General features: G+C 41.5%; 1 protein-coding gene across 4 annotated transcripts in view; it reads right to left on the bottom strand.

Annotated features, from left to right (window-relative positions):
• unc5a (unc-5 netrin receptor A) overlaps nucleotides 1-17,340 on the bottom strand; it is a 404,105-nt gene extending 386,765 nt beyond the window's left edge. For all 4 annotated transcript variants that reach the window (XM_060901162.1, XM_060901164.1, XM_060901165.1 and 1 more), the window contains exon 1: nucleotides 17,006-17,340. In XM_060901162.1, coding sequence (XP_060757145.1) covers nucleotides 17,006-17,096 — 91 coding nt within the window. In that variant the 5' untranslated portion in view covers nucleotides 17,097-17,340. The remainder of the gene's footprint in view (nucleotides 1-17,005) is intronic.
• Nucleotides 17,341-17,773: the final 433 nt, after the last annotated feature.

Raw genomic sequence — 17,773 nt, 5'->3', positions numbered from 1 at the left:
GCGAAATCATTCCGTTATAACTTTCCCCAGTTCGCCTAATGTGCGCGTGAGTTTTTCCCCCTCGTGACAGCGCGATGCAGCCCAGCCTCAGTGGACTTCAATGGCATTGGGAGTGATGCGCTTTCAATATCAAAATGCAAGACAGTTATTGGACAAATACTGCGAAAATGCCCGCCCACGGACTCCGAGCCTCACATGGGAGGGACATGGCAGTTTCCGCGAGGAGACTGGTGATTGGTGAAAGCGGCCAGATATTTTCTTTGATTGACAGCTCGTTTCAACTATAGACAGGCAGCGGTGAATCTCAGTTCAGTCCCATGCGGATTCGCAAGTGCTGTGGTGTATTGTAAGAGCTCAGCTTACATTTCGATTTCATTCATTACATACGGTTTCTACCAGCTTTTTTAGTTTGTATATATTTTCATTGTAAATAAAGTGTAAATATAGTGTTGTCAAGTTTGCTGTCTTAGTTCCAGAAATTTCGTTTATTTGAGTGACTGAACTTGAACTTGAGGGGGCTAGTCAGCTAGCAAGAAAGCTGTGCACGGATGCCAAGCATTGCTGATTTAATTTTGGCGAAGCCATTTGCCAGTCTTCCTTTCGAGGAAAAAATTAAAATTAAAGAGCAGGGTAGACCAACGCCTCAAATTGACTTGGTGAAAAAGGTAGGGAATAATACTCGTTCCTTTCAGCTCTCCTGGTACGAGAAAGTGAATTGGCTAACAGCAAGTTACCCACATCAACAACAGTAAATAGGCTACTTTATAATATGTCATGGATGGACCAAAAATATAGAATCTATTTAAAATGTTTATGCTGAGTATATTATATTGGAATATATATTTCTCTGGATATGAATTAAACACAGCTACAATTTGGAAAACATTTTTAAACAAAAACACAGCCGAGAACATTTCACACTACAGACCTGGATTAAAAGTGAAGGGTTATCAAAATTGTCAGTAAAACATCTCAGTCAAAATAAGTAAAATATAGGGAAAGTGTCATTGAATGCTGAGGTTCCTGACAAAGAGCTGCTTTCAATAATGATCACTTTTTAAACAACATGCCACAATTTTAAAATATAAAATGTTAAAATATACCCCTCCCCCCCCCCAACACCACCATCATGTATATTGGACAGTAGGCTAATGGGCCAAAAGAACCTGTTATTTCACAGTTTGTGACCCTGCCAACAATCAGCCAGATCAGAGGCAAGAGTATGGGCAAAATTGATGTGTTTTTTCTTTTAAAATCTGGAAATATCATAACCGACCAGCCTCCCCTGTTTGAAAGACTACCAGCCGCCACTGATTATATATACGTTCATAAAAACACTAGTAGGTCCTACATAAAAATACAAAGGCCTACCAAGCACAAAGATGGGATTAGAAAAAATCTTTTCTTACTTTTATTCCTATTTTGAAAGAGAACGGTAGATGTGAAATGACATTCAATGCTTATTGATGCCTATTTTATAATTAACACTGATTTCTCCTTCTTTGTGATGTATAAATGAGAGTTAAGATCAGCTTTATATTGCACAAATAAAGCCATTTGGTGAAACTTTGAAGAAGAGAGGATACCACATTCACATTTTACCTAATTCACATAATTAATATTAATTAAATATTATTTTGCATAATTTGTTTTTACTAATTTTTCAAACCTTTTTTCCAACCATCTATATTCCTGCCAATTTACATGTAAATATCTTGAAAAATAGAAAAGTTATTCAGAAAACAACAACATTTGATCTCATTGGTTTCTGAGGCCCATTTTGGATCATGTGATCCTCATGCAGAATATTTACGGCAGTTTTCTCAAAATTAAGCCGGTTTTTCAATCTTTGATTTGTAATATCTCAAGAACGGATAAACACATTTTAATTCCGTTAAAAGTATGTTGCTCTGCATTCAATTCTGAATTCGATGCGACCAGTTCCAAGCAATTTGGATTGAATTAGAATTTTCACCTGATATGCATACTACTAGTCAGCCCCTGAATTTTTCCTTATTTTTTTTATCGTGTGTATCTGCATAAACTTTTGTTTTTTCCTGCTGGAAACCTGCACAGAGAATTGAGGAGAGCCAAAAGTGCCTGGGGCTGAGATGAGACTCGTACGTTCTAAGTTTAGTCAAGTCTCATGATGAATTGATCTTCTCAAACTGGCTAACAATTACCTGTTTTGCATCTTTTTTGTGTATGAAGAATAAAATAACTTATTTCTGGGCCAGATAAACAACAGAATGCTAACATGAAGGAACAACACTGATCAGTTACCAAAAAAAAAAAAAAAAGGAAACCATGATATGATTTACACTGGAAATCACAGCGTTTCTGTGCATCTTTGTAGTGCTTTGATTGGAATGGATATCTGGCCATGCTTTAAAATTGCATATGGCACCTTTAATTAGAAACATCCAGTCCATTGTATTTGATCTTTCTCCAGCTACAACCATCTGACACCCTTCCTGAACTGGAAACACATCCAAGTTACTTTGGATAACAGTGTTTGCCAAGGGAATAAATGTAAATGACACGTCAGTTTGCTAAAATGACAAACAGGAGTCCAGTAATGTCGTCTAAATGTGCTGGAAAGCACTTATTTATTCAAATGCTCCTGCTCGTAACATTATCGATGCCCTAAAGGCTTCTATTTAAATAGGACGCGTCAAAAAGCAAAGCGTTTCTCCATTTACGCTGAGAAGATGGTGCATGTTTTACTTCTAATTCATGATATCAATCAACACACATGTAATTAGATCCGATGAGGAGGAATTTAGCACTCGTGCAAGCCAACATGTGTCAAGTTGCAGTCGGTATCATTTAACTCTTCCTCAGCGACTGGCCTTGTTCCCGTTCACGTGAAAGAATCCAAATCTTTTTTCCCCCTCAAGTGCCATAACTATAATATTATTATGAAACCGCAGCACTGCTATCATTCTGAACACTCCGATGGTTAAGACATGATTCATCTAAACGCTACGACGCTTTTGAGACCGAGACCGTTCTCTGTGCAAAGCCTCCGGCAAATACAGGAGTGTCAAAACTACCTGGGAAAAAAAAAAACCTGCACGTCAATAAATACTGCAAATGCAGACAAACAATTCAGTCTCGTGTTTCAGGCAACAAAGCCGGAGGTTAAATAAGGGCAATCGTTGGATTTAGTGAAAATGTGTTTTCTTCAGTGCGCTTGTAGTCCTAATAACATTTCTGAAAAGACTTTACCGAGTGAGGGAAAAAAAAAAAAGAAAACAACAACAACCTTGGAGACACATTTGAGGAGATTGTTGCTTAACTTGTGGCTTTTTCTCTTTCAAGCTGCAGTTTGGAATTTTGCAAAGTGTTCCTCTTATGGCATGCCATTCAGGAAATTAATCTTTGAATATATTGAATGAAACCCTGAATATATGGAATGAAACTTTGAATATATGGAATGAAACCCTGAATATATGGAATGAAACTTGGCTGACGTCATGAAGGCACTGCCACTGTCCTGCAGCAAAAATGAGTGAGTCGGCTCGGGATTTGGTTGTGGCTATTTTAAACAATAAAGACATTGTTTTACATTCTGGCGAATGCTTGTGGTTTTATTCGTGTTTACTTCTTTTATGTGCAACGAAGCTACGGTGACAAAGTAATTTCCCTCGTGGATCATTAAAGTCTGTCTAAGTCTAAATCTATGCTTGTGCATTCGCCGATCGCGGCAAATGTTAGCATTAGCATATACATTAATTTTGCCATTAACATTAGCCGGAAGCTAACGCATATTTGTATAACGGTATTTTCTGTATATAAAACTAATTTGTAAATTTTGTTTGTCAAGTTTTACAGCGTTTCTCAGTATACTCTAATACTCTCCTCTGAGTCAGAGTTTTTCTTGGGACCTGTTGTCTATCTGCCGAGCTGTGGGAGCGGGGGCAGAATACCAAGTTTCATTGCATATATTCAAAAAGTTTCATTCCATATATTCAGAGTTTCATTCCATATATTCAAAGATGAATTTCCTGAACGGCATGCCATTTATATTTATATATATATATATATATATATATATATATATATATTTATATATATATATATATATATATATTTTTTTTTTTTAATTCAACAGATGCGGCTTCTATCTTCATTTCAGCTCTCCGTTTCTTTTTTTCTGGCCCAGAAATAAGCTCCGCCCCACCTCAAACAGAGCTATAAGCTTTGTTGTACATTTCTTCACAGTTAAAAGAAATGAAGTTGTCAAAAAAAGCCATGTTTATCGACACTGCCTCTCATCTTCTCCTCAGCTTCGTAACTCTATTGCACAACTGATGAAATTTGCGATTGTGAAACATCATGTCTGTTTTATGATGCCGTAATGTGAACAATAAATACTTATCACAATAACTACCTCTACCTAACTACCGTTATACCACAGACATAGCTGAATAACTGGCACCCTTGGTAAATACAAGTTTGTTTTTTTAAATGTATGTGAATTATATTTTTGTGGTTAATTAGTCCAAAGAATTCTGAAGTACATTTTTATAATAATGTACAAGGACAAGAATAAACCTACTTCAATTCAATGTTTGAGTTCTTATCCACATATTTTAATTGTGATGTTAAACTAATTAACCACAAAGACATTTTCCCAAAATTCATTTTTACCAAGGGTGCCAATACTTCTTGAACTGACGATATGTCAGAGACAGTTCGGCCATTTTCTCTCCCTCTTCTATCACGAACAGTATGTGAGTCTTAAAGGTAACTGTGGTTCTGATCCCTTGTAAATGAGTGTATAGATTCAGTGTTTAAGGAGCTCTTTGTCCAAAAGGAACCAGTTCATAGGAAACATGGTCCGAGAACCCAAAATCAATAAAGGATCAGTGGTGCCTCATTAACGGGGTGTGAGCTCAGGATGGCCTTGCTATCATCTTTCAGTGTTCTTGGACAGTAACACGCTAAATCCAGGCAATACGTGTCAATCTGACAGTTAATTAACAGTAAGATGTGTAAAGATTCTCAATATGTGAGCACAGAGAGCATCCCGAGTGTATTTTTAACCCCCCCAACCACCCCTCTCTAATTGGGGCAGCAGATGTTGTGCAATGGCTCTTCTATCCCCGCCGCGTGTGTGTTGCATGGCTCGAGCCCAATGTTGACTCAGTTGAATTGCCAGCCTGAGGCGCAAGCGTTTGGACACACATGGCCATAACGAGGAAAGGTCATTGGGCGTCGTTGGCTGTCAGCGGCGTCACTTGAAGAGGACGAGAGCTGGCTGCGCGACAGCGTCGTGCCCTCCCTGAGACGCCCTTGCCATTAGAGAGGCTGCGCCAGCCAGAGCCTGCCCAAGGTGCTTTCTAAAGTCTTGGACAGACGGCGAGGAAAACGCTTAAAATGGGCGCCGGCATATGGATGAGTAACACGCAAATTCTGAATGAAAATGGACAGACACAGAACATGTTTATTACGGATATTTAGATTCTCGGGATTACAGCTGTACAATTAACCCTAGAAACTCCCAGGACGCTTACTAGCATCATTCTCAGAGACACACAGAGACTTCAGAGAGATCTCTTCAGAAAAAATTGTTACAAAATCTTATCTTTGAGCTAGCTACATCATGCTAACTGGCTAGCATCTTACTAGCATCATTATCTTATCTTTGAGCTAGCTACATAGTGCTCATGGACTAGCTCATTAGCATCGTTCTCAGACACACAATGACCTCAAAGAAAATTTCTTCAAAAGCTTACCTTTGAGCTAGCTGCATTGTGCTAACTGACTAGCATCTTACTAGCATCATTCTCAGAGATGCACAGAGACCTCAGAGAGATCTCCCCAGAAAAAATTGATACAAAATCTTATCTTTGAGCTAGCTACATTGTGCTAACTGACTAGCATCATTCTCAGAAACGCAGAGACCTCGGACAGCTCTCCTCAGAAAAAACTGACACAAACGCTTATCTTTGAACGAGCTACATCGTGCTAACTGGCTAGCATCTTACTAGCACTGTTCTCAGAGATGCACAGAGACCTCAGAGCAATTTCCTCAGAGAAAATTGATACAAAGTCTTATCTTTGAGCTAGCTACATTGTGCTAACTGGCTAGCCTCTTACGAGCATCATTCTCAGAGACCTCAGAGATCTCCTCAGAAAAAAAAACTGAGAAAAAAATCTTATCTTTGAGCTAGCTACATCGTGCTAACTGACTAGCATCTTACTAGCATCATTCTCAGAGATGCACAGAGACCTCAGAGAGATCTCTCCAGAAAAAATTGATACAAAATCTTATCTTTGAGCTAGCTACATTGTGCTAACTGACTAGCATCATTCTCAGAAACGCAGAGACCTTGGACAGCTCTCCTCAGAAAAAAACTGACACAAACGCTTATCTTTGAATGAGCTACATCGTGCTAACTGGCTAGCATCTTACTAGCACTGTTCTCAGAGATGCACAGAGACCTCAGAGCAATTTCCTCAGAGAAAATTGATACAAACTCTTATCTTTGAGCTAGCTACATTGTGCTAACTGGCTAGCCTCTTACGAGCATCGTTCTCAGAGACACACAGAGACCTCAGAGATCTCCTCAGAAAAAAAAAACTGAGAAAAAATCTTATCTTTGAGCTAGCTACATCGTGCTAACTGACTTGCAGCTTACTAGCATCGTTCTCAGAGATGCACAGAGGCCTCAGAGCGGTTTCCTCAGAGAAAATTTATTCAAAATCTTATCTTTGAGCTAGCTACATAGTGCTCAGGGACTAGCTCACGAGCATCGTTCTCAGACACACAATGACCTCAAAGGAAATTTCTTCAAAAGCTTATCTTTGAGCTAGCTGCATTGTGCTAACTGACTAACAGCTTACTAGCATCATTCTCAGAGACGCACAGAGACCTCGGAGAGATCTCCTCAGAAAAAAAACTGATACAAACGGTTATCTTTGAGTGAACTACATTGTGCTAACTGGCTAGCAGCTGACTAGCATCATTCTCAGAGATGCGCAGAGACCTCAGAGAAATCTCAGAAAAAACTGATACAAAGTCTTATCTTTGAGCTAGCTACATCGGGCTAACTGACTAGCAGCTTACTAGCATCGTTCTCAGAGACGCACACTGGCCTCAGAGTGATTTTCTTAGAGAAAATTTATTCAAAATCTTATCTTTGAGCTAGTTACATAGTGCTCATGGACTAGCTCACAAGCATCGTTCTCAGACACACAATGACCTCAAAGAAAATTTCTTCAAAGGCTTATCTTCGAGCTAGCTACATTGTGCTAACTGGCTAGCATCTAACTAGCATCATTCTCAGAGACACACAGAGACCTCAGAGAGATCTCCTCAGAAAAAAATTTATACAATATCTCATCTTTGAGCGAGCTACAAAGTGCTAACTGGCGAGCATCTTAGTAGTATCATTCTCAGAGACGCACAGTGGCCTCAGAGTGATTTCCTTAGAGAAAACTTATTCAAAATCGTATCTTTGAGCTAACTACATGGTGCTCATGGACTAGCTCACTCGCGTCATTCTCAGGCACACACTGACCGCAAAGAAAATTTCTTCAAAATCTTATCTTTGAGCAAGCTACGTCATGCTAACTGGCTAGCATCTTACTAGCATCCTTCTTAGAGACACACAGTGACCCATAACTAGCTTATAAACTCTCCACAGGTCTGAGAGAAGTCTTTCTTCTTGAATAAAGCCTTATCTTTCAACTTCTAAGCTAATGCTAGAAGACTAGCTCACTACCATCACTCTCAGAGACCTATAGCTTGCTTGTAAACAATTTTTTTTTCCTCACAGAAGCTTTTCTTCTCAAATAAATCCTTGTCTTTAACCAACTAGCTCACTATCATCAACCTCAGAAACAGGACAGAGCCACGACAAACTTAAAAACACTGCGGTTTAAATCGCCAGCGACATTTGAGGGAATATAATATAAGGTGCATAATCTATACATATATTTTTTTTTTCGTTTCCGGTTGAGAGTACGTCGGGCGCATTCTGGCTGCCGCTTCTCACCAGAGCTTTTTTAATTTTATTTTTCTTTCTTTTTCAATTTTCATTTTTTTTTTCTGTGTGTTTGTGTAGTTTGATGTTTGTTTGAGTGTTTTGTCCACCGGTTGTGGTGTAGCTCCGGACCCAGTTTTGGGTGTTGGTTCCCTCCAGGCCTTGGTTCGCCGTGGGCGATGCCTGTGCTCCCAGCTGTGGACTGCAGTGAGCTCGTTGCTCATTTTAACATCGTGGTTGTCCAGCGCTCTGCGCTTTAATGCTTGGCTTGATGTTCCGAGTGATGTTGCTCGGTGGCGTCGCGGCAGCTGTGCAGGCGGTTTGGGACACACCAGCGCTCTGCGTGGCGGAGCTTCTCTGCTCGCTTTGTGGATCCACGGCGTGGTGTTTGAGCGATGTTGCTGACGGCATCACGGCGGCTGTGCTGGAGACGTGGGACTCGTTTTCATGCGCTTTTTGGTGGGACTGTGGCTGCTACACCACGGGAATTACATCCTGACCCCTACTTGGTGGACTTTTTACTTATTTATTTATTATTTTTTCCCTTTATTATTTATTTATTTTTTCTTTGTCTATAATTGTAAAGCGTCCTTGGGTTTTTTGAAAGGCGCTATATAAATTCAACTTATTATTATTATTATTATAATCTGAGAGAAAATAAAAATCTGTTTTTCAAGTTGCTGAATATTTGTGATCATTGATATTTCAACAGTGAGCTAAATATTTGTGAGTCTGAACATATTGTGCTGATATGTATGATAAAAATTCAATTTAATTTTAACCTCTCGTGATAGTTTAACATGAACGACGGTCAACGATTTCTGTTCATGACAGCTTTTGAGCACATTTAGTCTTTTCCCTGTTATAACAGGTAATAATCAACTACAGGAAATTAACAAGGGAAAGGGTTACGGGGAAGGGGAATGATGTTAAAATTCATTGGATATCACCAACAGTATTGTTTGTTCAGTGCTTCCTGACGTTAGTGCACTAATTTAACAAATAACCTCTGTCCGCTGTGTATTTAGTTTGAAGACAGAAACGACGCTCAAATTAAATTCTCATTTTTTCTCAAAAGCACCATCAAGTGAATTGCTCGAGAGAATGTTTAAATTGATGCTCGCTCGACCGTTATGAAACAATCTGTTGCCGGTGTTTTGAAGAAACTCAGCCTCAGACATGGGACAGTTTTTAAAAATCGTCTCGAACAGTGCATACGTGAACTGGAACGCAGCCGTCGTTTTAACATGCCGGAAATGACTTCCGATTCTCGTGGGTTGGATTACATTACACGCTAATGATGGCTTGAATTGCGAAACAACCGCAAATAGCCATGCATGCGTACGTACGTCTGGACGTTCGGGACAGAGCGTCTAACGTTCCACAATCAATCCAAAGAAAAAGTCTGATCAAGTCTTCGGAGGAAAGTTCAATCCAGGCTGAGTGTGAAGGAGACCAGAGGAAAGGACGCTTTAATATTCACCAGTCTGGCATATTGAACGGTGGCTTTATAATGGTGTTTGCTATCGTGATTATGAACGAGCGACGTCAGCTTCGGCAAAGGGATCGAGGAGAAGGTTCCGGAGATTCTCTCACACACACACACACACACACAAAAAAAAAGCTCAGACAAAGATATTTAAAGAATACAGGTAACTGATTTTTTTTAGAAAGTATTCTCAATTCGCCAAGATATATTCGGCTTAACGATTCTTTGCTTCTTGAGTTTTTCCACTCAAGCTAACAAACATTCAACATCTATCTGTTTATCTTCTGTATATTCAATGCATAAACTGCATCAAATTCTTACCCAGTGTGCTGTTTTTTTTGGCACAGTACAACTTGCAATCTATAAATAAGACCAAAACTTTATGTGACATTATGAGGTACACTTTCTGTCTTTGCAAAAATGAGCAACAGGCTATCCCCAGGCCACGCCCATGAAAATTTTATGGCGTCATTTTGAAACTTTTCAAGGATTTTTTTGCAATTTGGAGGTTAATGCTGTCCTTAGATAGTGGACAAATCAGTAACCTGGGTGTCCAGGATTAAAAAAAAACCCAAAACACTTTATTTTTTATTTATAGCTGCCCAGGGAATTATCCACGCATTTGTGCCTGGATGAATTCATGTAACTGCTTGTGAGCTAGCTTTACGTAATTGATTACATTACTTCAACTACGATGAATTTTTCACCTTTTCATTCACCAAGCGTAACCTATCTGAGTTACTGTTGAGTTTCAGGTGACGAAAACATGGGACTGGACAACGCACTGGAGCTTCTACTGACCTGATAGGACGGCTCGGGGATTTTTCCACCCTTGTACTGTGTTTCAGGAAATTGAGATCGTCTTATGTTATATTGCGTATTCGGCTCATGCATGTCCAAACGTCTTGACTCCATTGGTGGGCCATTCTCAGAAAATGTGACGAGTAACGGTAAAGACATTTTAAAGATTTTTGTAGACACTAATTTTCGTTAATCCATGTAAATATATTTAACAGGCAAAAAAAGCATTTTTCATGAATTCACAAAGCAAGAGATATCATTCTTATGAAAAAATAACGCCCAGTTGTTGTCTTTACCGTTACCCATTATGTCTTTACTGTTACGGTCAAGACAACACTGGGTAACGGTAAAGACATCTCATGGCATTTTTGGGTCACTGAGTGCAGAAAAAAAGATAAACAAATTATGCATTTATTATCCCATCCTAACTTGCGACTTGGCAAACTAAACTCTGACAACATGCGGCATCATTATCTTTATTATTCGGGGGAACAGTTAATTTCTCTGACATCTCGAAATTTCATATTTACCTAATCAGTATCCTGGATTCCAACATGCATGCACCAATGAATTTTTTCAAAATGGCTGCTCAACATCCTGGTCCTTCCTTATGTAGCTGCACTGCCCTCTACTGTCAAAGCCCTGACTTACAGCATGATTTTACCATTTGGGTAACAGTAAAGACATCAAGAAAGTACACATTCTTGCGCATATATTTTAAGCTATACAACCAAAAACCATTGAAGCAAAGATCGTGATATTTTCCACAATGAAAAGTGAAGTTATAGAGGTAATATTTCAAAAGGAAAAGTGAAAATAAAATTAAAAAAAACCCAAAGGAATTATTTTCATTCAAATTTCACGAATCCTCATTTAAACACATGGCGGGAATGACATTTTTGTAAATTTAGGCGAAATAAAATTTTTGCAAATGCAGACAAGTTGTCTCATTTTTTTCTGTGAAATTTTTTTCTGAAAATAAATGTACAACAGAGAGCCAGGATTAATGGTTTTCGAGAAAAAAAAAAAACACTTCATGTTTAAAACTGAATTTATCACATTTTCTGAGAATGGCTCTGGTGGAAGTGGATCGTGAGTTTTAGAAAGAAAGAGGTATGTGAAGTCAACATCACAGCAAAATAAAGTTATCAGCCAATATCATGTCCTTCAGAAAATGTCTCGTATTATTAAATTTCAAGCAGCTAAATCCCAGAGCGACTCAACTCAATGCCAAGCACTGAGACTTTGTATTTCCAGAGGATTTTCAGTGTTGTTCCCTGCTTCGGGAAAAACACCTCATTTAACTTGATCATGAACTGATGAGCTGAACCAGGTGTGAAAGAGCAGGGAAACACAAAACCCTGAACCACTCAAGCCCAGCCTAATCGTTATTTTTTTTTCCCCTCATCGAAAGTGCAAAGTCAAGACGGAGCTCCCTCGTGGTGGCCCTCCTTCAGTAACTCCCATAGCTTAGCATGCAAACGGCGTTGCTTAGTAAGCCGTCTGGAAACATGCATTGTCTCCAAAGCGGCCCAGAGGAGAGGCGTAATAAGCCAGGATAAAGCACCTCCGGGTTTAAACACACCTCCCTGTCGTTGAGTGATGACCAATTAAACAGTCAGGCGCTTATTGATCACAGGAGAACACCACGAATCCCCAAACACCCTTAAACACACTGCAGGGAGGCCCCACAGATGGAGTGCCATTGTGTATGTTTCATCTTTATGCCCGCTTTTCTTCGTTTTCGAACCCTATGGAGCTGTGGTGTGGGGGAAAAAAAGCAAAGCTCGAGATGTGTGCTGGGGTAGAGAGAAAAAAGAGCAACGAAGCCATTTATTAAGCATTCCGGCAGATGGTTCGCTCATATATCATCGCTCTTATATCTACAACACATGCATGGAACTGAGGCGTGCAAGGGCACCTTGGGAAATGTAGTTTTATCTCTGCAAGACACTGAAGGAGTGCGTGAAGTGCGCGGCTCAAGGTCAACTCGCCAGGAAAGAGGAAAGGACGCAAGCGAGTGCGCGTCGAGTCTGGCTTGCACGTGTGCCTACGTGGAGATTATCGACAGAGAGTGCATCACCTCTTAGACAATACGACAAACTGCCCGTGTTCTTTTCACGAGAATCCGAAGATGTATTCAACCATGCACGATTATTCGAAAGGAAAATTTGCAAGCCGTCAACTTTCACATTTTCCGACAAAGCAGCACACCATGAATCAAACCAAAAGGCGAATGAATACCCATAAGCATTCACGTGCTGCTTATATGCGAGGAATTTACCCCGCGCTGCCAGTGGGACTGATAAATTAATAGATTAGCGTTGTTATGAAACTGCTCTATAAGGCGAAATTGCTTTATGTCTAGTTTATTCCATAATTGAGTAAAATTCCAATTCCGAGCGCTCGAAAAAATATTAAATAACCCAAGCCCCTCAGGAAAGGGAGGGGGAAATCTGATAAACTCTTTCCTTCCCCATCACTCTTTTTTTTTTCAAAGTCTAATTTCCCTCTTGCATGATACTTCTGACTCTTGCACATCATGCTAATTCAATGGTTAGTACCAAGGGTGTAGAAATAAATAATTATATGGCGAATACTTTCTGCCCCCATCATCAGCAGTCTGCTCTTTGCATGCGTCATTTGAATTCACGGTGTGTGACTTGGGGGAAGAAAAAAAAAAAAGCTCTTTTTTTCCCTCCTCTGGTTGAAATTAACATCGGCTCACCCTCGGAGCATGGCGCACGCTAATCATTTGCCGTGCATTAGCTTTGGGATGAAGGGGAACTGAATTCTTTTGACCATGAGGCATCTAAAGCTAATAAATTATGCTAATGGTGGCTGTTCTCGGAATGCAAAGACGCGACACGCAATGACGAGGCGGAAAAACTTGCAGAACTTTGCACGGATGGATGAATAATCAAACACGCCATTTTGTCAGGGATGATTTTGACTTTTGCGACGTCAAGTGAGCGTGAACGTTCTCGGGTGGTGTTGTAAAAACCAAAACAACAACGTGGGTGTAAACAACTATTATTCTTTTGTTTGAAAAATGCTTTGAGACCGTTCGAACGCATTTTAATCAGATTCTGTCGCGAGATCGGACTGGAGAGAAAAGTTTTTGATGTATCCTGCTTTCAAAAAGTGCTTGAGGATGCACGAGTACATGGAAAGTTCCGGGTGTCCGAAGGGACAATTCTATTGTCGACACTTTTATTTTTCATTCGGAACAATGCGAATTAAAAATTCGCTGCCACAAAATCGCCGAACTATTCCGTCCAACCAATCAGTATTCATCTGAAGGCTGGTTCACGCCCAACGTTCAGGACGTGATGGAAATGGAGGATGGAAAAAAAAAGATCCTGAATCAACTTCTAGATTTGTATCTCCGTCCCGAGTCTGATCTGATACCAACCCGGGGTTTCAGGACATCATCAGTCAGATCAGAATTCTCAGAATCTGATCAAGATTGAGATTGCAACTGTGATTGATGAAAGGGAACATGACAGATGGACATATCTCATCTCCACCAGGGAGCAAAGCAAGAGCTTGAGACAAACAACCCCTGGCTCTCTCTCTCTCTCTCATTCTCACTTCTTCTTCTTCTTCTTCTGCTCTTCAAGAGTTCATTGTTCGAATTCATCCGCATTCTCTGAAAAAATCTCGGCCCATGCTGAGCTCAAAGACACTCCAGAGTGTTGGGGAAATGTCGCACACCCACTCCCCCCTCATCTGTAACGAAGACTGGCAGGTCGACCTTTCTTTACGTCCGCGTTAGCTTTTCTTTCTCTCTAAAGTCTTTGATGCCTCTCAGAAATGCCACATCGGCATATTTCGCTCTTCTACGAAGGCACGCTTCTGATTCGTCTCATTTCATATCGAACCTGGGATGAATTGGCTGTTTGAAGCCAGAGCAAAGTGAGAAATCTCTGGATTTCGTTAGGCTTGGAAACCACGGCACTGAACGCAGGAGGACGTACAAAAACAAACACACACACACAAAAAACACCGACCTGCTCATTTATTCAGAAATGTAGAGTCCCAGGAGCACAACTCGTTGCTTAATGTATTCATAATTATTCCCTAATTAATGCAAGAGGAAAAAGGCCCTCGAACACGTTTCCGTCCAAGGAAGCTTTACTGCGGCCAGCCAGCAACATGCAAATGAAGTGAGAAACGATGCCAAAGCGAGAGGGGGGGTTGTGTGTGTGTGTTTAGCATGGAAGCCTTTTCCGCTCGCTGAGCAAACTCCCAGGCCAATGACTTCATTAACACCAGCAGATCTACAGTATGGATGTGTTTCACAGCAACATGGTCTCTTTTGTCCATTTACCTCTTGGTCAGATTCTTCAAAACTGATATATATGTATGTGTGTGTGTGTGTGTGTGTGTGTGTGTGTGTGTGTGAAGAGTCAGACAACCAGCTGGAGCTCTGACTCAGGACCTAGCACAACAATGACGACTTTTTTTTTTTCAAAATCTTGAGCTTATTTGAGCTTCTGGGCTGACCTTACGCACTCCTGAAGGTGTTTAATTTTGCAGCAGATTTAATATTGAAGGAAGAAAGAAGGGATGTGAGCCTGTTTTTCATTATTTTTATCCCAACAGAAGAGATCTGAGAATCCGCTGACACACGATATTCATATCTCTCTCTGTCTCAGAAATGAAGGGAACTAAACCAGATCTTTCTTTGGGGTTCTTTCAAGTGGTGACCCTCAAAGGTCCGGTCCATCCTGACCTGTGCACATCAGTGCACATCCGTTTCAAACTTGATCTCTAAAACGAATGACTGTTTTGTCATCGCATTTCATTTCGCCAAGTTTAACTCCTAATTTAATCTGGGATCGTGGAATAAAACACGTCCATGACTTCAAACCGATTCTCGCCGTTTCCCCAACAGGCTGCTTGTCCAGAAGGGTCCATTATTCTGACTGCACCTTTAAACCTTTAAACTCCTTGCACCAAAGCTCCTCTTCTTCATTAGAGCCTGAGAAGAAAGCTCTTCCTGCATTCTTTATCCTCTCGAGCTCGGACTCTACGTCTGCATTAAGCGTCGCTTCTGTCGACAAGGATTAGAATTAAATTGCTCGTTTCGGTTCGCCCAGGATTGAAGCTCGTGGCTAGAGGAACTCTCAGTCACGCGATTTCCTTTCACGTTGAAAGGAAGTTCAACCCAAAGTTATGCCTGAATTGTAAAAAACAACAAAACAGAAATGTCCTCAGTCATCCTTTATATATGTTGTATATGTGTTGTGTTCGTGTTGTTCCTTTCGAATTAGAACCCTTCTCTTACCTCATAAGCACATCTGGATCATTTCCCTGCCCGAACACACTGACCTCATCGTGACGTGAAGTGACTCAACAAAGTGTTTTACTGTATTACAAATTTATCGTATCCACGAGGCCTCCAGACAGATTTATACCACACACAGATGACATCACGGAAAATTCTGTTGATTTATGACATAGTTTTTTTTTGTTTGTTTGTTTGTTTTTTTAATTCCAGAACGTTCCTGATTTGTAGCGATGCCATTAATAGAGACGTATGACTATGAAGGAAATAAAGGTGCCAAACTGTACGTCTCCTTGGACCTTGGAAGCGCCTTTCGGATGTTTCTTTGACTTTGGTGCACCTTTAATTAACTTTTCGAGGAAAGGGTGTCCGTATGGTGGTGAAAGATGCACACTGGAGGGACGCAGTCATGGAGCCTTGGCACAATTCGATGAGAAACCTGTGTGATTCAGCAGACCATGAACGCAGTCGGATATACAGTAACAGCAGTGAAGATGATCGTGGCGATGGTGATGATTTCCATCATACATGCCTTGGATAGAGTTCACAGACCTCAGACATGGGATCAACATCTGGACAACAAACTGGACTGTCTGGATGTGACATCTGGACACTTTGGACAGTCTGCAGAGCTGTCTTGAAGAAATATGTGTGTGTGTGTGTGTGTGTGTGTGTGTGTGTGTGTGTGTGTGTGTGTGTGTGTGTGTGTGTGTGTGTGTTTCTCCCTCCCATCCTTTTGACACCTTTATGAGTCGTTTCCTTGTGTAACTTGCTGAAGCGAGGGCTCAAACACAGCCAGGCAGCCAGCTTACTCGGCCAACCTGTCAGCACCATCCTGCCAATGCAGCAAGAACATCGGCATGGCATGGCACGCGCCACGCGCCCTGTGCTGATGGTGCTTTAGCGCAGCTCGGTGTGTCGGTGGGTGGGGAACAGTAGGGGAGTCCGGTGGAGTCCTGGGGTCTGCGCGGAACGCATCTGACCCATTTTATGCACTGCCCTTAATTAGACCTCTCGATTATCTTGACATCTAGAACGCGCGCACACGCACGCACGCACGCACCCGCGCTTTTCTGTCCGCGTGCACGTCCACGTCCGCGCATCAGGCTTCAGTACAGCGCCGTCGCCTCGTGGCTGCACAAAACTTGCTCGTGCTCGTATCAGGGTGCGCAGAAAGTCGTGCACGGTGAGGACCGACCTGCACAACGAGCTCACGCGCAGGATGTTTTTTTTTTTTTTCCTCCAAATCATCCCTCCCTTGTCTGCATGAAACTGCACCGGGACACTGCTGTTTCTCCTCAGAGGTATAAATAAATAAATAAATAACAATAAAAGCATCAACCCAATCCAGAAACGCACGCACGAGCAGAATGAATGAATGAATGAAAGAATGAATGAAAGAATGAAAGAACCCGAGCGACTCACCGGTGCAGGTGAATCCGATGGACAGCAGACAGACCGAGGCGAGGATCTGCGCGGCTCTCCGGCGCACAAAGGGACGCGCGTGAAACGGCATCTTCTCCTTCTTCTTCTTCTTCTTCTTTCCCTTTTTCTTGGATTCAAAATAGACCTTAGGATGAAAGAATATATAGGTATAGGTATAGATATATAGAGAGATAGATAGGAATAGTCTGCGCGTGCGCCCGTCCTTCCTTCCTTCCTTCCTTCCTTGCAACGCGTGGAGCTTTGAGTGTCTCGCGTGCGCAGAGTTTGGACTCGGAGTGGCGGCGCTACTGCATCCGACCTCCTCCCTCCTTTTCCTCCTCTCCTCTCCTCTCCTCTCCTCCTCTCCTCACTCCTCCTTCTCTTTCACCTCCTCCTCCTCCTCCTCCTCGTGCTCTTCTGTGTCACTGAGGCTCGCGCCGCTCACAAACGGCGCGTCATCGCATCGTATCGCAGGTGCGCGTGCGGCGAATAAACCATCAAATAAACCTCGCGCAAGTTTCACAGCAATTGGGGCGGGTGGGGGGCACACGCGCGCGCACACACACACACACACACGCGCGCATCCCGGTTGTGTTGCTGGATGGATTGAAATGATGAGCCGCGCGCATCCGGTAACGGATTTTTTGGTGTAAAAAATAATAACTATAACTATATATGATTTTTTTTTAAACTGTGCGTTTGTTTATTCAGCCCGGCAAACACCTGCTTGTGCGCCGCTGAGAGAGAGAGAGAGAGAGAGAGAGAGAG

This window comes from Neoarius graeffei, chromosome 20, assembly GCF_027579695.1.
Source record: "Neoarius graeffei isolate fNeoGra1 chromosome 20, fNeoGra1.pri, whole genome shotgun sequence".
In the NCBI taxonomy this organism is placed as follows: domain Eukaryota; kingdom Metazoa; phylum Chordata; class Actinopteri; order Siluriformes; family Ariidae; genus Neoarius; species Neoarius graeffei.
The sequence above is the reverse complement of the archived record's forward strand: the minus strand, read 5'-3'. Positions and strand labels throughout refer to the sequence as shown.